At 50.7% G+C, this 17566-nt stretch overlaps 1 protein-coding gene across 7 annotated transcripts in view; it reads left to right on the top strand.

The window, feature by feature from the left end:
• The window catches only part of PDE4C (phosphodiesterase 4C), a 106096-nt gene extending 101696 nt beyond the window's left edge, over positions 1-4400 (top strand). For all 7 annotated transcript variants that reach the window (XM_077331864.1, XM_077331862.1, XM_077331865.1 and 4 more), the window contains one exon: positions 1227-4400. In XM_077331864.1, the coding sequence (XP_077187979.1) occupies positions 1227-1760 (534 nt within the window). In that variant the 3' untranslated portion in view covers positions 1761-4400. The remainder of the gene's footprint in view (positions 1-1226) is intronic.
• Positions 4401-17566: the final 13166 nt, after the last annotated feature.

The following is a 17566-nucleotide window of genomic DNA, read 5'->3' as shown; positions in this document are numbered from 1 at the left end:
AAGGGCGCATGGATGGCTCATTTTGCCTGGAAATGAGAAAAGTGGCAGGAGTTTCATTGAACGGTATCAGGAGGCAGAATGTTTAGACCAGTCCCACAAATGGAATGAATTGGCTTGATGGACAGTTGTTTTTTATACCCCACTTTTCACTAACGGAAGGAGCCGTCCCTTCCTCTCCCCACAACAGATACCCTGGGAGGTAGATGGGGCTGAGAGAGTTCTAACAGAACTGTTCAGTGAGAACAGCTCTAACAGGACTGTGATGAGCCAAAGGTTGGTACCTGGCTGCATCTGGAGGAGGAGTGGGGAATCAAACCGGGCTTTCCAGATTAGAATCTGCCAGTCTTAACCACTACACCAGATATGACAGACTATATTCTGAAAGTACAAATTTTGGACTCGCTTGGAATGGTAGAGCCAGATAAGGGAGAAAACAGGCTTATTTAGGACTGCATTTGGGTAAAGCAGTTCTAAATTGTGGTTTGGTGTAGTGGTTAGGGGTGCGGACTTCTAATCTGGCATGCCAGGTTCGATTGTGCACTCCCCCACATGCTGGGTGACCTTGGGCTCGCCACGGCACTGATAAAACTGTTCTGACCAAGCAGTAATATCAGAGCTCTCTCAGCCTCACCCACCTACAGGGTGTCTGTTGTGGGGAGAGGAAAGGGAAGACAACTGTAAGCCACTTTGAGACTCCTTCTGGGAGAGAAAAGCGGCATATAAGAACCAACTCTTCTTCAGTAATCTCAGAGCTCTCTCAAACTCACCTCCCTTACAGGATGTCTGTTGTCGGGAAAGGAAGGGAAGGCAATTGGAAGCCACTTTGAGACTCCTTCGGGTAGAGAAAAGCAGCATATAAGAACCAACTTTTCTTCTTCTTCAGTAATCTCAGGGCTCTCTCAGCCTCACCTCCCTCACAGGGTGTCTGTTGTGGGGAGAGGAAAGGGAAGGCGACTGTAAGCCGCTTTGAGACTCCTTCAGGTAGAGAAAAGTGGCATATAAGAACCAACTCTTCTTCTTCTGCTGCTTTTAAATTTGGGTTTTTGTATATTATAGGCTGTCTTGAGCTCCATGGGGAGGAAAGGCGGCTATTAAATATTTCAGGATAATAAATTATGATGGGTTGTCCCTGAGAATGGGAGAAGAGGCAAGGTTATCAGACACAAGAGAGTATCTGGTGGGGATTTTGCTACCTCACAACCTCCCTTGACCCTTTGCTCCCCCAGGTGGGCTTCATCGACTACATTGCACATCCTCTTTGGGAAACCTGGGCTGATTTGGTGCATCCAGACGCCCAGGAGATCTTGGACACCCTGGAAGATAACCGGGAGTGGTATCAGAGCATGATTCCCCACAGCCCCTCGCTGACCCCTGAGGCACCAGGGTCCGGGAAGGGGGGCGGACTCCCTGACCAGTTCCAGTTCGATCTGACCCTGCCGGAGGAGGAGGGAGAGGAGTCGGACAACGAGCAGGAGACAGAAGAGGAGAGCAGTGAATCCAAGAACTCTGGCACCCTCGATGATTCTGGATCTGCCAGTGAACCACCGTCCTCCCCCACAGAGAAATCCAGCAGCCCCCCCAGAACCCCCCCAAGCAAGCCGAAGGAGATGGCAGACGCTGACAACCAAAGGACACTCTCAGGGGGCAGTGAGGGTCCCACAGCAGCTCTCAGGGGATTCACAAGGAGAGGGAGCCTGAAGGACACAGAGCCCTGTCTGGACATGGAAGGGAACGTCACCTTTTTGCCGCTTGGAACGTAGTGAGTGCAGACACCGCTTTTGCTCCCTTCTGGTGGAACAGGAGGCCATCTAAGAGATAACCCCCCCCCAACCTCTGTTACAAGGGATTTGGGGCTCTGGATCCCTCTTCCTCCAACAAAAGCTGTGAGAAAATGTCGAGTTTGAATGGTGGGAGAACGGAAGAGGGGCAAAGGACCAGGCTGTGCTCCCTCACGACATGTCTTCCTTCCAGCACTTGTGGGAACTGGCTAGGCCCACGCCTGGCTTAGCAGAGATACCCCCTCCTCTCTTTTTCCATCCTGTCATCCTCGCAGCACCTCCACCTGCTTTCTGGCTCTCTGTGGGATGAGAGCTCTCTGCTCTCTTTGTGGTGGAGTAGACAAGTCTGCCTTGAGGTAGCCGATCCCATGGCCCCTGGCAACCCAGAAGCCAGGATCTGGTTGTAAATGATTCATTTACAGAGTCCCCAGGGCTGGGCCAGGTGGTTATGAAGTGAAAGCCCCTTGGCCTGGTCTTTCTGCCAGGTTCAGGCTGTGTTCCTGTAGCAGCTAGATCGTGGGGAGGGGAGTGGCACAGAGACTCCATGCTCTCTTTTCTTCCAAGGAGAAATATTGAGAGAGAGTTACAAAAACTTACTACAATTCTCAGTCTGTGCTTTGAGGGAGAAACATTTTGTATGGTGGGAGGAAACTCACAAGGCCATGAGAGGTTTCTAAAAGATGGCCATTTGTTTGTCAAAATTCAGAATTTGCCTTTCTTGAGAACAGTTTGTGATGAGTTTTGATATGAGCCTCCCTCTGACTCCCCTTGGCTTCCAGGACCAAAACAGAGAGAACAAAGGGCAAACCTAAACAGAGAGATAAAAAGCCCAATGTTTAGAAAGGCAAATTATAAATGTGTGTTATTCATCATCTATCGTAAAGCTTTAATGTCCACAAACACAACCTTATTAAATGATTCTACACTTACAATTCTCAAAATCCAAGAGATACAAGAATTATCCAGTATAGTACATCACAATGTGGACAGCACAAACACCAATCACTTGTACAAAGAACTGCATAAAGATCTTCTGTCTGCTTACAGGACTATTCAGATTCCTCACAAACAATATTTTTTCACACATTTCACATAATAAGGTAAGTCCAGTAAAAAAGTATGCAAGCTTCTGTCTTCCTAGGCTCCTTGTTGTGTCAGCCCAGCTTCCAGAACAGCCCAGAATCTCCCTGTCAGCTCTTAAGCTCTCCTGGAGGGTCCTGATCCCCTTAAGGGTTGATTTTTCATAGGAAATAAACTACAGACTGTTGCCCCCTTTCAAGTGGCTTCCCACAGGTGCTCAGGATCTTCCTGCTGGAGAAGTGATAGATTGGCAGCTGACGGCACCCAGGGCTCTGAATTAGTGTGGGTTTTCCTCTCTCCAATTGGCATATGGTTCAAAGCCAAATGTTTTAATTTTGTTTTCTAAAAATAGGATTGGATTTTAAAAACATATCTGCCTGTAGTTCCGAAGTGCTGACTTCCCATCAGTGGGAGGAGGGGCGATTGAAGGATCTGCCCAGTCCCCTTCCTTTCCATGCCGTGAAAGGCTACCTTCTGGCCCCAGTGGCAGAGTCTTCCTGTGCCTTCTGCCCCATGAACATCCACTCTGTAGGTTTTGGCCTTTTGCAAATGGAGATTCGCTGCTACAAATGGGAGTGGTGACCCCACAGACGCTTGCCCCCCAGCCAAAGGTCATCTCTGTTCCCTTTGTTCCACATCACTGTGCAGTTCCTTTTCCGCAGAGGAGACCTGTAGCCGAGGGTCTCTTCCCTAAACTGTGAGCTGAACCAGGGCATCACTTGATCTGCTTTTCTTATACTGTTGCTCCTGCTGGGGATGTCTGAGAGGCTCAGTTCTGCAGAGGGTCAAAAGAAGCAGGATTGAACGGACGGATCGGGACCATGGGAAGTAGCAGAGCAAAATGCGGGAACAATGGCAGAGGGAAGGGAAGGGAGAACCAAGGCTGGGGATCTGACTGTCGTACATGGAGGGAGACATATGTTGTGATCCGGCTAAGATGCCTGGGTGGTAAGGCATGGAGTGAGTCTCCTTTGTTCTCTGGTCCTTTTAAGTGCTAGTAATCTAGCAAGTGCAGTGGGCATCACTTTACTCTGCACCTCTTCTTCAGAACTCCAAATGCCTCACTGCTGTCCTTCCGTACACCTCTATGGAAGAGGACCCCAGGCCCATGCTAACAAGGTTATTGCCTATAATTTATTGGGGGCGGGGGCACAGAGTTATGTGTGGGTGTGAGTTTTTTTTTTATAGCCTGTTATTTAATAATCAGAATCGTGACCTCGGCACCTTTGCTCATCCGCATTTCATGGTTAGAAACTGGTATAACTGTGAATTGCACCAGGAAATGCTGCATCCCTTTTTCACTTTGCACTTTGAGTTGGCTGCCTGCTGAGTGCTGGTCTGACAGGTTGGGTTGCCCTGTCTTTGTGTAATAAGCACCCTCATTGTTCCTGAGAAAAGAGTCTTGTTGTCTCCGGTGTTTAAATCTCCCTGCACTGTTAACCCTTTCCCCCATCTTCTTTTGCAATATGATTCAGTGTATAAACAAGCACATTTCTATCATTGTATGCAAGTTCTGGGACTGAAAGGGAAACCCCCTGACCTCGCACAATTCCCAAATGGTCAAAACTGACAGGGGAGGGAGGGAAGGAGAGAGGGGGCAGAAAGAAGGGATGGGCAACTTCCCAGTGGTATCAAACGCAACGGTGCTTAGACACATACACTGCAGTTTGGGATGAAGCGTCATGCGCACTGGTACGTGTGTAAGTGTGAAACAACAGTTTCACAAAAGCTCTAAGGAGATATTGGAAAGAAGTGCAGCTTCACAAAAGCTCTAAGGCAGGGGTAATCAAACTGCGGCCCTCCAGATGTCCACGGACTACAATTCCCACAAGCCCCTGCCAGCATTCGCTGGCAGGGGCTCGTGGGAATTGTAGTCCGTGGACATCTGGAGGGCCGCAGTTTGACTACCCCTGCTCTAAGGAATCATAGAATCATAAGAGTTGGAAGGGGCCATGCAGCCCATCTAGTACAACCCTCTGCTCAACGAAGGATCAGCCCAAAGCATCCTAAAGCATCCAAGAAAAGTGTACATCCAACCTTTGCTTGAAGACTGCCAGTTGAGGGGGAGCTCACCACCTCCTTAGGCAGCCTATTCCACTGCTGAACTAAGGAGATATTGGAAAGAAGTGCAGTGAGCATTGTGGGTGTTTGCTTGGAAGGAAGTGCGGAGCCAAAATGGGTAGGAAAAAATGGAAGCAGAAAGGTAGGGTAGGAGGCACCTGGGGAACATCAAGGTAAGGAAACAGCCTGCGTGTTTTAGAAATCTTGGAATGCTCTTAAATGGAGCCACTGGTCAACTAGAGTAAAAGTTCCACTCAGGCTCAGAAAGTCCAGGCTAGCCCAATTTCATTGGCTCTCGGAAGCTAAGCAGGGTCGACCCTGGCTGGTATTTGGACGGGAGACCTCCAAGGAATACGGGGGCCATGATGACGCAGAGGTGAGCAGTGGCCAGTCACATGGGCATGAGTCTTGCCTTGAAAACCCCACAGGGTCGCCATCGGTGAAAACAACAGAATGGCAAAAAGGCTCTTGAGCTGTACTTTCAATGCCACCGCCTGGCACAAGCCTGGCAAGGGTGCGCGTTCCATGCACCTCTGCCAGGTGAGATGTGGGACTGGGTGTGTGGCAGGACAGTGCAGCCTAAGTCTGCCTCCAGCAAAGGAAGGGCCAGGTTCCCTGTGTCGAGAGGCTCTGGGGGGTCAGGCCCCTTTGTGCGTCGTATGCTCTGACCTCCAAATGGTGTGGTGCTTGCCTGTGCCTTCTTTTGAGCACTTGGAATTATGCAGGAAGGGAGGACTGGCAGGCTGGTTTTATGGGATGTGCAGTGCTTAAGTTGTTTCTTAAAATGGGACAGCCTTGGCTATCAAGAAGACACCCTTCCTCCCTTGAAATCTGTCAATGCCACACCCAACTCCAAAATAAGATAAATATTTAATTCTAAAGAAGGCAGCTGTCTCTCATCTCTGTTCCTGCCTGCTTCCTGCTTGCTTCTCAACTTTCTTTGATGTTTACACAAACATGTCTCCGGCCTGCCAATGACAACTCATCCTATCCAGCTCCTGCTCCCTTTCTAGATTGTTTGCTCAGTTCCCAGACTGAGACTCTTGTGCTTGCCAACTTTAGTGAGGGAAATGCCTGGAAAATTGGGAAGGCAGCACCTGAGGGAGGGGAGAACGTGGGGTAGGCTTCCATGTAGAATTTATGGGATACCATAGACTCTGTTGGTCTCTGCAGTCTGGAGATGTAATTCCAAGAGGACTCCGGGCCTAGCCTGAAGGTTGATGATGCTTCACAGCACAAAGAAGCAAAGAGACCAACATTACTCTGGTCAAAAGATCAGCCTCTAAACTGAATGAGTCAGAAATTCCCATGTGGCAGGAAGAAGAAGAGTTAGTTCTTATATGCTGCTTTCCTCTACCCGAAGGAAGCTCAAAGCAGCTTACAGTCGCCTTTCCTTTCCTCTCCCCACAACAGACACCCTGTGAGGGAGGGGAGGCTGAGAGAGCCCTGAGATTACTGAAGAAGAAGAGTTGGTTCTTATATGCTGCTTTTCTATACCCAAAGGAGGCTCAAAGCAGCTTATATTCACCTTCCCTTTCCTCTCCCCACAACAGACACCCTGTGAGGGAGGGGAGGCTGAGAGAGGCCTGATATTACTGAAGAAGGTTGGTTCTTATATGCTGCTTTCCTCTACCCAAAGGAGGCTCAAAGCAGCTTACATTCACCTTCCCTTTCCTCTCCCCACAACAGTCAGCCTGTGAGGTGGGTGAGGCTGAGAGAGCCCTGATAACACTGCTCAGTCAGAACAGCCTTATCAGCACTGTGGCGAGCCCAAAGTCAACCAGCTGGCTGCACGTGGGGGAGCGCAGAATCGAACCCAGCATGCCAGATTAGAAGTCCGCGCTCCTAACCACCACACCAAACTGGAAGGATAATCTAAGAACATTAGGAGAGCCCTGCTGGGTCAGACCAGTGAGGGTCAATCTAGTCCAGCCTTCTGACTTATATAGTGGCCAACCAATTCCTCTAGAACAGACTTTCTCAATTTGGGTTTCGTGAAACCCTGGGGTTTCTTGACGGCCCTGGTAAGGTTTCCCAAATGGGTGGGAGTTAATTAATTTTTAATATATTTTTAATACTTGCTAAACATTTATTAGGTGATATAACCACATATGGTCATGTTGACCTCCTTGCCAAAATGGCCAATGATGGGCCTGGAGGGGGAGAGAAGGGGAGGAGGGCCTGGGGGGCATGTCCACAGCTCTGCTTCCCAACCATATTCTGAATGATCGTGCCACTCCTGGGTTTTCTTGAAGCCTGATGAATGTTTCAAGGGTTCCTCAATGGTAAAATATTTGAGAAAGGCTGCTCTACAGGCATAGGGGCATAGAGGCCTTCATAAGAACATCAGGAAGAGGGATGTTGACAAACTGGAACGTGTCCAGAGGAGGGCAACAAAGTTGGTGAGGGGTTTGGAGACCAAGACATATGAGGAAAGGTTGGGGGAGCTTGGTCTGTTTAGCCTGGAGAGGAGGCGACTGAGAGGGGATCTGATAACCATCTTCAAGTATTTAAAAGGCTGCCATATGGAGGATGGAGCAGAATTGTTCTCTCTTGCCCCAGAGGGACAGACCAGAATGAATGGGATGAAATTAATTCAAAAGAAATTCCATCTAAACATCCGGAAGACGTTCCTGACAGTCAGAGCGGTTCCTCAGTGGAACAGGCTTCCTCGGGAGGTGGTGGGTTCTCCATCTTTGGAAATTTTTAAACAGAGGCTGGAGAGCCATCTGACGGAGAGGCTGATTCCGTGAAGGTTCAAGGGAGAGCAGGTCACAGTGGATGAGCGATAAGGTTGTGAGTGTCCTGCATAGTGCAAAGGGTTGGACTAGATGACCCATGAGATCCCTTCCAACTCTATTATTCTATGACTAGAACTAAAGCCCATTTTATGTGGGAATAAAATAGGCGCTAGGCAGGCTGGGCCGGGGAAGCCTTCGGAGTGCGAAGGCTTCCCGGGGGCCGGGGCCACGCTGGCAGGCATTCTCCCATCCTCGGGGACAGTCTCGCCGCGTCAGTGAGGCGGCAAGGCTGTCATGGGGGCGGGAGAAGGGCAGTGGGGTGGCGTTCCAGCGGCCGTGAGCTGGGGTGTGCTCACGGGCTTACCTGGGTGTAGCGGCGGGTGGCGAGGTAGTGCAAAGCAGGCACTGCGGCGAGTAGGCAGGGCAGCTCAATCTGGTGGGCAGCGAGAGCAAGCAGGTATGGGCTGTAGACCGCGCATGCCTGTTGAAGTCGCGGCGAGGGAGCTTTTGGGAGGCTCATCGGCAGGGAGGTCTGGGAGCATGGGCTTGTGGGCGGGGCAAGGGACGGGGGCGCGTCTGGGGGGTTGGACAGGGGAACCAGGCATGCGCGAGAGTCCGCGCATGCCTGGTTCATTCCAGGTCATTCGGGGAGGCCATGCAGGCTGCACGGCCTCCCTGCAACCCAGCGGGAAGGGGCGAAAAGGCTCGGGGAAGCAGCAAACAGCGTCAGGGTGAGTAGACTGTCAGCAATGGGCCGGGGACAGGGATGGTCGGGGTGGGTGTAGGGGTGGGAAGGGCCGGGAGTGCGGCAGGTCAAGAGGTGGCCGTCGTGTTGTCATGGGGGAGTGCGGAAACGGTTCGGGGGAGCGAGGGGGTAGTCGGCGGTGGGTGGGTGGGTGTCTTGAGTGTGCAGGAAGCGGCAGCGCGGAAGTGTGGGGGTGTTAGGTGGGGGTTGTTGGCAGTGTGATCGCGGGGAAGGGGAAAGGAACAGGGACACCGTGTCTTCGACGCAGTGTTCCTGTTCCTTTCCCCCTGGGGAGGAGAGTTCGCCGGGAGGACTGACAGGGCCGGAGGTCTGTTCCTACTGCGCCGTGAGTCCCCTGACGGGCTGGCTGAGGCTGGGGCAACCAGGCAATGGGGAGCCGCGCTTTGCGTGGCTCCCCATTGGCTGCTTGGGCCTTGAGTGCCACTCGGAGAGGCGAATCAGGAGCCGCAGAGCGGCTCCTGATTCACCCTAGTGAGTTTTTATCCCGGACGGGGCCCGTCCTAACTCCTCCCCAGGTGCCCTTACTGCTTTATTTATTTAAAGATTCTATGATTCTATTCCAGGAGAGCCCAGCTGGATCAGCCCAGTGGTTCATCCAGTCCAGCATCCTGACTCACACAGTGACCAACCAGTTCCTCTGGATGGCCAACAAGACACAGAGGCTGAGGCCTTCAGAAGAACGCCAGAAGAGCCCTGCTGAGTCAGTCCAGTGGGAGTCCATCTAGTCCAGCATCCTGGCTCTCACACAGTGGCCATCTAGTTTCTCTGGGCAGCCAACAACAGCAGAGAGAGTCTGAGGCCTTTTCTTGATAAAAACTTAATAAGCACCCTGCTGGGCCAAACCAGTGTGGGTCCACCTAGTCCAGCATCCTGGCCAACCAGCTCCTCTGGAGGTCCAATAACAGGGCACAGAGACTGAGAGTTTTCCCTAATGTTGCCTTCTGACTCTGGGATTCAGAGGTTTAGCGCCTCTGAATTTGGTAGTTCTGTCAACGTAGCTAGTAGTCATTGATAGACTTATGGTCCATGAATCAATCTTTTAAATCCCCCTTTAAAGCTGTTTATTCCTGTGGCCATCACTACACAGACTAACCCACTCTGTAGCAGACAGATTAGCAACACTAGACCCCCTTACTTAAATCCAGACCCGTGCTTGGTATTGAACAGTCTGAAACTAATCTAATTTATTGCTGATTTATTTTACAATAAGCAGCTAGGATATTGTGGGATGACAAATTGAGTGATGACGATAGGGATAATCCAGTGGTGATGGATTTACAGGCCAGTTCAGATGGAGGTTAGATATAGTAAAACAAAAACAACCCCCCCTCCCAAGAAAAACAAACAAACCTGGAGAGCTCCTGAGCATACACAGAGTGCCTTTCTCCCTGGCTATCATCATCACAGCCAATCTGCCCTTCACAGGGAGCAGAGACCATAGGCAAGTTGGCCATATCCTTTTTTTCAGCATCAACTGTGGTATGCTTTCCAAAATCTCCTTGTAGATCAGCCTTTCTCAATTTTTTTTACCATTGAGGAATCCCTGAAACATTCTTCAGGCTTTGAGAAGAACCCAGAGTGGTGTGATGGTGCAGATATGGCTGGGTATGCACCCACCCAGGGCCCTTCCCCTCCCCTCCCCTCCCCTCCCCACCCCCTCCAGGCCTGTCACTGGCTATATTTCAGGGGGAGGGGTCTACATGATATGGTCATATCACTTAACAAATTTTTTAAACATTAAACCCTGATAGGGTAGCTAAGAAACCTCAGGGTTTCACAAAACTCTACTTGACAAAGCCTGTTGTAGGGAGAACTCTAAAGTTGGAATGTGGTCTTAGGTTTCCATCTAGTGGCCACAAGTAAGCCTTTGAATGATATAGCAAGATTTCCATCGTCATGAAAATACCTCCCAAAGATCTGTTGATAGAGAAAGACCTGAGCCGAATGACCTGAGATATTTTTTATTTCAAATATCCCACCTCTCTTGACAAATGTTGCCTTGAGGCGGCTTACAGAATAAAACCATAACAACAGAGTAAACCCCTAAAATCCCATTAAACATTAAGGGAACAATATCCACATATCAATTAAAAAGATGGTGGTATAGACTCAATAATATTCCCCCCAATCCAATTTAGCTAATCCCAAACAGAACCAATTCCATGGTCCCAATGATGTAAACTGGGCTTGGATCTTCTGCATTCCATAAGGGAACACCTTAGGATAAGGTGCTATAACGCCGATTAGCCCCCTGGCTTCAACCTGGAGGAAGATCTCCATCTTGCAGTTCCTGTGGAACCCGGAGAGCTCCGTCATGTCCCTTAGCTTTTCTGGGAGCTCATTCCACCAGGTTGGGGCCAGGGCCAGAGGAATCTCCTGGGGGCCTGGGACAACCAGCATATTCCTACCCGCAGAGCGTAAAGCCCTACAAGGTACATAAGCAGATAGGTAGGACCCAGGCCACATATAGCCTTGAAGGTCAAAACCCAAACCTTGAACTGATTTGGAAGCAGACCAGCAGCCAATGTAGCTATCTCAACACAAGGTAAATGTGGGTCATCCAGGATGTCATACTAAGGACTCTTGCAGCCACATTCTGTACCAGCTGCAATTTTTAGGTCAAAGACAAATGCAGGGCCGTGTACAGCGAGTTACAGAAGTCTAGTCTGGAAGTGACCGTTGCATGGATCACTGTGGCCAAATGATCTGAGGACAGGTAGGGCGCTAGTAGCCATGCTTAGCACAGAGGGAAAAACACCATCTGGGCTATGTTAATGATCTGAGCCTCGATGGAAAGTGAGGCATCAAAGATCACCCCCAAATTCCTGGCAGTTATTGCAGGTGTTAGTCATACTCTGTCCAGGCATGGGAGGCCTGTTCTTGTCTCCTTCTACCCAGCCACAGGACCTCTTGGAAGGGGTGAGTTTCAGATGATTCTGCCTGAGGCATCCAGCAACTGCTTCCAAAAAACTGGCAAAACAACCAGAGCCGTAGGGAAGGGCGGTATACAAATCTAGATTAAACAAACAAGCAAATGTATCCAGGGGAGAGCCTGTCCATCCATCCATCAGGAGATAGAGTTGGGTGTCATCCACATATCGGTGATAACCCAGCCCCAACTCTCTAACCAGCTGGACCAGAGGGCACATATAGATGTTAAAAAGTGTGGGAGAGAGTACGGCCCTCTGAGTCACCCCATATAAGAGTGCCAAGGGATTTGACAACTCTTCCCTCACTGTCACCCTTTGAGACTGATTCCAGAGGAAGGAAACCAGCCACTTCAACATGGTTCCCCTAATCCCAGTCATGGCAAGGTGGTGGGCCAACAGCTCATGGTTGATAACATCAAATGCTGCTGACAAATCTATAAGTACAAGGATGACTGAACCGCTCCAGTCCAGCTGGCACCAGATATCATCCATCAGGGCAACCAGCATGGTCCCCACCGTGTAGCCAGGACAGAAGCTAGACTGGTATGGATCTAGAGCCAAAAATGTCAGGAGATGGTCCGCTGCAGTGTGATGAACCCCATTTTCCACCCCACACACCCTTTTCTTTAAACCACTGATCTCGCAAATCCTCCCGGAGGCCCTTGCCCGGCTCTGGCTTGTGGCACGAGGCCAGTGGCACTTGCACACACACACACACCCCTTCCCTCAGCTACGCATTTCAAAGGCTCACTTGGCCCCAGCAGCTTTGTAATCTTGCTTGCAAGGATACATTTCCCGCAGCTCGGCTGAATAACCACTGCGAGGAAAGCATCTTAGCACCTTCCCTCGATCAAAGGATATCAGAGGTTTTTGTGATCCGATGTGAAAGCCCAGTTCCTTCCCAAGGAATTCCCACACCTCAAGTATAAAGGTTGGCCACTTTGTCCCTCAGTGTCTCTGTCAAAGGCTGTGTCTGTTTGCATATGCAAAGTACGGACTCTGAACACGGACTCCTACAATAAACGATGTTTTGACTCAAAGCCCAATAGTGATGTCTTAGGAGTGGGTTCACTGGGTCTCCACGCCGTAGTTTCTGGCACACGGCCAGCTCCACTGCCTTCCCCAGAAACACCATATGTGAAACCGGGCAGTAGCTGGCGGGGTCCCGCAGGTCCAGCATTGGCTTTTCAGAAACCATTGCCTCCTTAAGCCCTTCAGGGAACTCACCTGGTATCAGGGAGAGGTTCACAATCTGCATCAGTTGAAGTGAACTGCACCCCATTGTCCAAGACGACCATGTCTGGCAACCTGTGGGTGATGAAGAGGTGCTGCAGGGCTCTGATGACCACGGTGGATGTCATCGATGATATGGGACAAGAGAGAAACAGAATCTATCCAGTGGCTTAATAAAGCTTGAAAAGTTAAAGAGTCTCTTATGTTATTTATTCAGGCTTCGACTCTGCCAGAACGGTCTCTAGATTTGTTTTCCGTTTTCAATCTTTCGTCAGTGGCAGTGAGTCCGTCCTTGTTAATATTTGAGTATAATTAGGCAAACGCTCCTGAATCATGGAGAGTCAAGGCTGTGAGCTCACTGCCTAATTATACTCAAATATTAACAAGGACGGACTCACTGCCACTGACAAAAGATTGAAAACGGAAAACAAATCTAGAGACCGTTCTGGCAGAGTCGAAGCCTGAATAAATAACTTAAGAGACTCTTTATCTTTTCAAGCTTTATTAAGCCACTGGATAGATTCTGTTTCTCTCTTGTCACTAATTTGGAATCGTCCATTTTTTTTTCGTGCAACAATATGGGAACAACCTCCAATGGCTTTCTTGGGCCAGTGCTTGAAGCTAAAGTTGTACCCATGAAGGAAGCTGGACCCTTGCAGCATTCACGGGGAGAGGATCTGTGGGATTTGGCAGTCCATTGTGAACAGGCCGAGCAGGGGCCTGTGATTCATGACCATTGTAAACTGGTGACCGTAGAGGTAGTTGTGGAATTTCTTTATTCCTGTGACTATGGCGAGCGCCTCGTTGATTTGCATGCAGTCGCACTCTGCCGAAGACAAGGTCCACTAATAAATGACACCGGAGCCTTGCACCCGTCCAGTAGGCAGTGTCTCAGGATGGCACCAATTGCACGTGGGAAGGTGTTGCAAGCCAGCACAACAGGCTGGGTTTTGTCGAAGTGTGCCAGCATCCTTTCTGAAGTGATGAATTGCTGTTTGGGTCCCCAGACTCTCTTTGTCAAGGACCCGATGCAGGAGCTTCGTAACAGCGAACAAATGGTAAACGCTGAGGAGGCCCAGGAAGGCTTGTGGATCGTGCGTGGATGTCGGTGGTGGTGCACTCTGGATGGTCTTTATCTACCAGCTTTATCTACCAGCTGGTATCTACTAGATGGTCTTTATCTACCAGCGGGATCTACCAGCTTTCCGCAGGGCCTGTAAGACGGAGCTCTTCCGCCAGGCATATGGTTGAGGCCAGGGCAGCTCTCCCACTAATCCATCAGAGGATCCCCTCCGATATTGAGATCTCTAACATCGAGATCATGGTTAGATCTATTGTATTGGTGCCACCCTCTTCTGAACATTATTCTCTCCACCAGGCTGAACTAAGATCAGAATTGTAACCACCGCCGCTTTATGTTATATGTAACTTTTAATTGGGGTTTTTATGGGGATTTTATTGTGTTTTAACTATTTATTTTGTAAACCGCCCTGAGACCTATTGGGAGAAGGGCGGTCTAAAAATTAAATAATAATAATAATAATAATAATAATAATAATAATAATAATAATAATAATAATAATAATAATAATAATAATAATAATAATAATAATAATAATAATAATAATAATAATAAAAGAATATCTTGTCCGTAGCAAGGTGGACTCCTGCGGCACCAATGAGGAACCTAAGGAACTCCACCAAAGGGACGCAAAGACATTTCCCCTACTTTACCTTTAACCCAGCTGCACTGAAATGGTGCAGGACCTCTCAGAGGTGGCCTGGGAGCTCAGGGACTGTACTCTCATCAAAAAAGAGAAACAACCTCAGATTTCCCTTTAGGACAGGGGTTCTTAAACTTTACTTTATTACGACCCCAACTTGAGCACTGAAGCCCAGCCGGAGGAGCTGCCAGTTTAGTGCTGCGGAGGTGCTTCTGCCAGCCCCCCCAGATGTGGCCATGGGCAACCCCCCACAGGAAATGACTGGAGGGGGGCAAGGGCCCTGCCCAGGGGAGGGGGCTGCTGCCGCTGCGTCCACGTTGCTCGCTGTTCCGGGCTGGACTTGGGTGGGCGTCTTGCTCCCTTGGCTCTCTGCTTCTCTCCTTTCTCCCTTCTTTTAACCACCGGGGCGGGGGTCCACAGAGGCCCTGATGCAGAACCCTTGTCGGATGGAGTCAGGAGGGATGGGGCGACTCTGGACTTGCGGGGGGAGGGGGTCGCTTTCCTGCCAGCTCTGAAAGAGCTGAGCAAAGTGTTTTGGCGCATTCATTGGCAGGCACTGGCGTGACCCTCCAAACAGGGTTGGTAGCTGCAGAAGAAGCCAGTGGGGCACTGGAAACGCGTTTGTGTAGGTGGTGTGCGCGCACACGGACACAACAATCAGGGCAATGGCTCCGCTGCCTCCACCCGCCTCTGCTGCCACCACACATCTCCACACGCCGATGCGGCAGACAACCTGGCGACGTCGGGGAAGTGTCCCAAATGGTGTCCCAAACATAACGTTGAGAACCACTGCTTTAGGAGATCTTCCATCTAAATTAGCGATCCCCAACCTGTGGGCTGCGGACCACATGTGGTCCTTCGACTAATTGGAGGTGGGCCCCAAAGGACGCCTTCTCTCCCCCCCCCCCGGCCCTTTACTTCATCTCCCCCGGCCCTTTACAACACACTTTGGGTGTCCTTGTCTCCCATCACTCCCAGGTGTGACTATCTCGTTGCAGAGAAACAAGCTCAGGGATCCCATTGATTTGTCATTGTCATGAGTTAAAATTTCCATGAAAACAAAATGTTCCTTATGTTCCTTGTTGTCGCGTGTCTGTATCTTATTTTGAAGGGATGTTTAAACATCACCATAGCAATCAGAGAGCGTTAGGGCAGTGGTTGAGAGTAGAGGAGTAAACTACCCCCCCCCGGGCCTCAGTAAAAGGCGTTGAGTGGTCCCCGGTGATAAAAAGGTTGGGGACCGCTGATCTAAATGGTGTCAGTGGCTGGCAGACTCACACTCTGCAGTTGGTGGTTTGGGTTTTTTTTAGTGGTCACGGTTGGCCCTGTTGGCGGGGCGCAGCCTCAACTGGCTGTGGCAGGGACATGGTGGCAGGCTGTGAATGGCACACTTGGGGAATGTGCCCTTTCTTGCTGCAGGCCTGGTAAATGGCACTGCAGAACTTGCATGTGTTCCATGTGTGCCCCACTTCAGATCATCCTCCTTGGAGTCCTTGATGCCCTCATGGTGGACCGCCCATGGTAGGTTGCGTTGCTTGGGAAAGCTGGGGCCACATGTGGCTTCTGATGGCCCTAATGTGGCAAGTGGCAGGTTGTGCACTGATGGCTTTCTCTAGAGCAGGGGTAGTCAAGCTGTGGCCCTCCAGATGTTCATGGACTACAATTCCCACGAGCCCCTGCCAGCGTTCGCTGGCAGGGGCTCGTGGGAATTGTAGTCCATGAACATCTGGAGGACCACAGCTTGACTCCCCCTGCTCTAGAGTGTCCTTGAAGGTCAGCCCCTTTTACCTGAATAGCCAGCATTGGGCGGTCTCATCCTAGAGGCCGCAGATGGAACGGTCACAAAGCGACCTTCTCAAGATTCGAGGCGTGGCAATCTTGAGTGAGGTTGCAGAGAGTGGCAGTAAAGTCAGCATCAGACTCGCCCTCCTATTGTACTCACTGGAAGATCACGTGGCAGCAAGTGATCTCTTCCTGCCGGGCGTTGCAGCGTTCCCACAGGTACCAGAGAATCTCATTCAATTCCACATTGTCCACATCGTCTAGAGCAGCAGTTCTCAACCCAGGAGTTGTGACCCCACAAGGCCTTTCCTTTCAAGGCCAGTGCCACGCTGCCGCTGCTCCGGCTGCCGCTCCTGTGACACTGGCCTCCTCTGGGCCTCCTCCGTAAGCTCCAAGGCGGTGTGGAGGAGGCCAGCACCATGCCGCCGCCACCCCACGACCTACAGCAGGAGCAATAGTGTGGGCATGTGCACCACTGCACATAATGATCTCATCAGTGGGTGCATGTTGAAGGAAGCAGGCACAAGCCTAAAACACCCTGAGAAAAACCCAATTTATACACAATTCCTATTGACTCAACTGCACCTAATGGATTTAGAAGAAGAGTTGGTTCTTATATGCCGCTTTTCTCTACCAGAGAGAGTCTCAAAGCGGCTTCCAATCACCTTCCCTTCCTCTCTCCACAACAGACACCCAACAGAGAGCTCTGATATTACTGAAGAAGAATAGGAGTTGGTTCTTATATGCCGCTTTTCTCTCCCCAAAAGAGGCTCAAAGCGGCTTACAGTCGCCTTCCCTTTCCTCTCCCCACAACAGACACCCTGTGGGGTGGGTGAGGCTGAGAGAGCCCTGATATTCCTGCCCGGTCAGAACAGTGGCGAGCCCAAGGTCACCCAGCTGGCTGCATGTGGGGGAGCGCAGAATCGAACCCGGCATGCCAGATTAGAAGTCCGCACTCCTAACCTCTACACCAGGGGTAGTCAAACTGCGGTCATCCAGATGTCCATGGACTACAATTCCCAGAAGCCCCTGCCAGCGAATGCTGGCAGGGGATTCTGGGAGTTGTAGTCCATGGACATCTGGAGGGCCACAGTTTGACTACCCCTGCTCTACACCAAGCTGGCTCCTAAAGGGATTGGCTCCCACAGCACATGAGCTGCTTTTGCATTTGTTTGGATCCTATCTCAGACCTCAAGCTCGGCCCGCGGCCAATGCACACACACCGCGCTGCTCATCCGCTTTTATGCACGCACCCCCAGGCTTTGTTCTGCGCTCAGAGATTGACGGCCCCTCCAATCCATTGCCCCAGGATCGCGCGGAAGCGGGGGGAGAGCGCGTGCCTGGCCCGCCTCTCTCTCTCTCTCTCTCTCTCCCCTGACCAGGCCCTGCTCGCGGGGTGGGAGGCGCCTCCGCGCGGCCTCACGGATTGGCTGCGAGCGGGCTCGCGCCTGGCCAACGGCGGGGCGAGACG

Source organism: Paroedura picta, chromosome 4 (genome assembly GCF_049243985.1).
Source record: "Paroedura picta isolate Pp20150507F chromosome 4, Ppicta_v3.0, whole genome shotgun sequence".
NCBI lineage: Eukaryota > Metazoa > Chordata > Lepidosauria > Squamata > Gekkonidae > Paroedura > Paroedura picta.
Note: the sequence above shows the minus strand (reverse complement) of the source record. Positions and strands in the feature narration are given on the sequence as shown.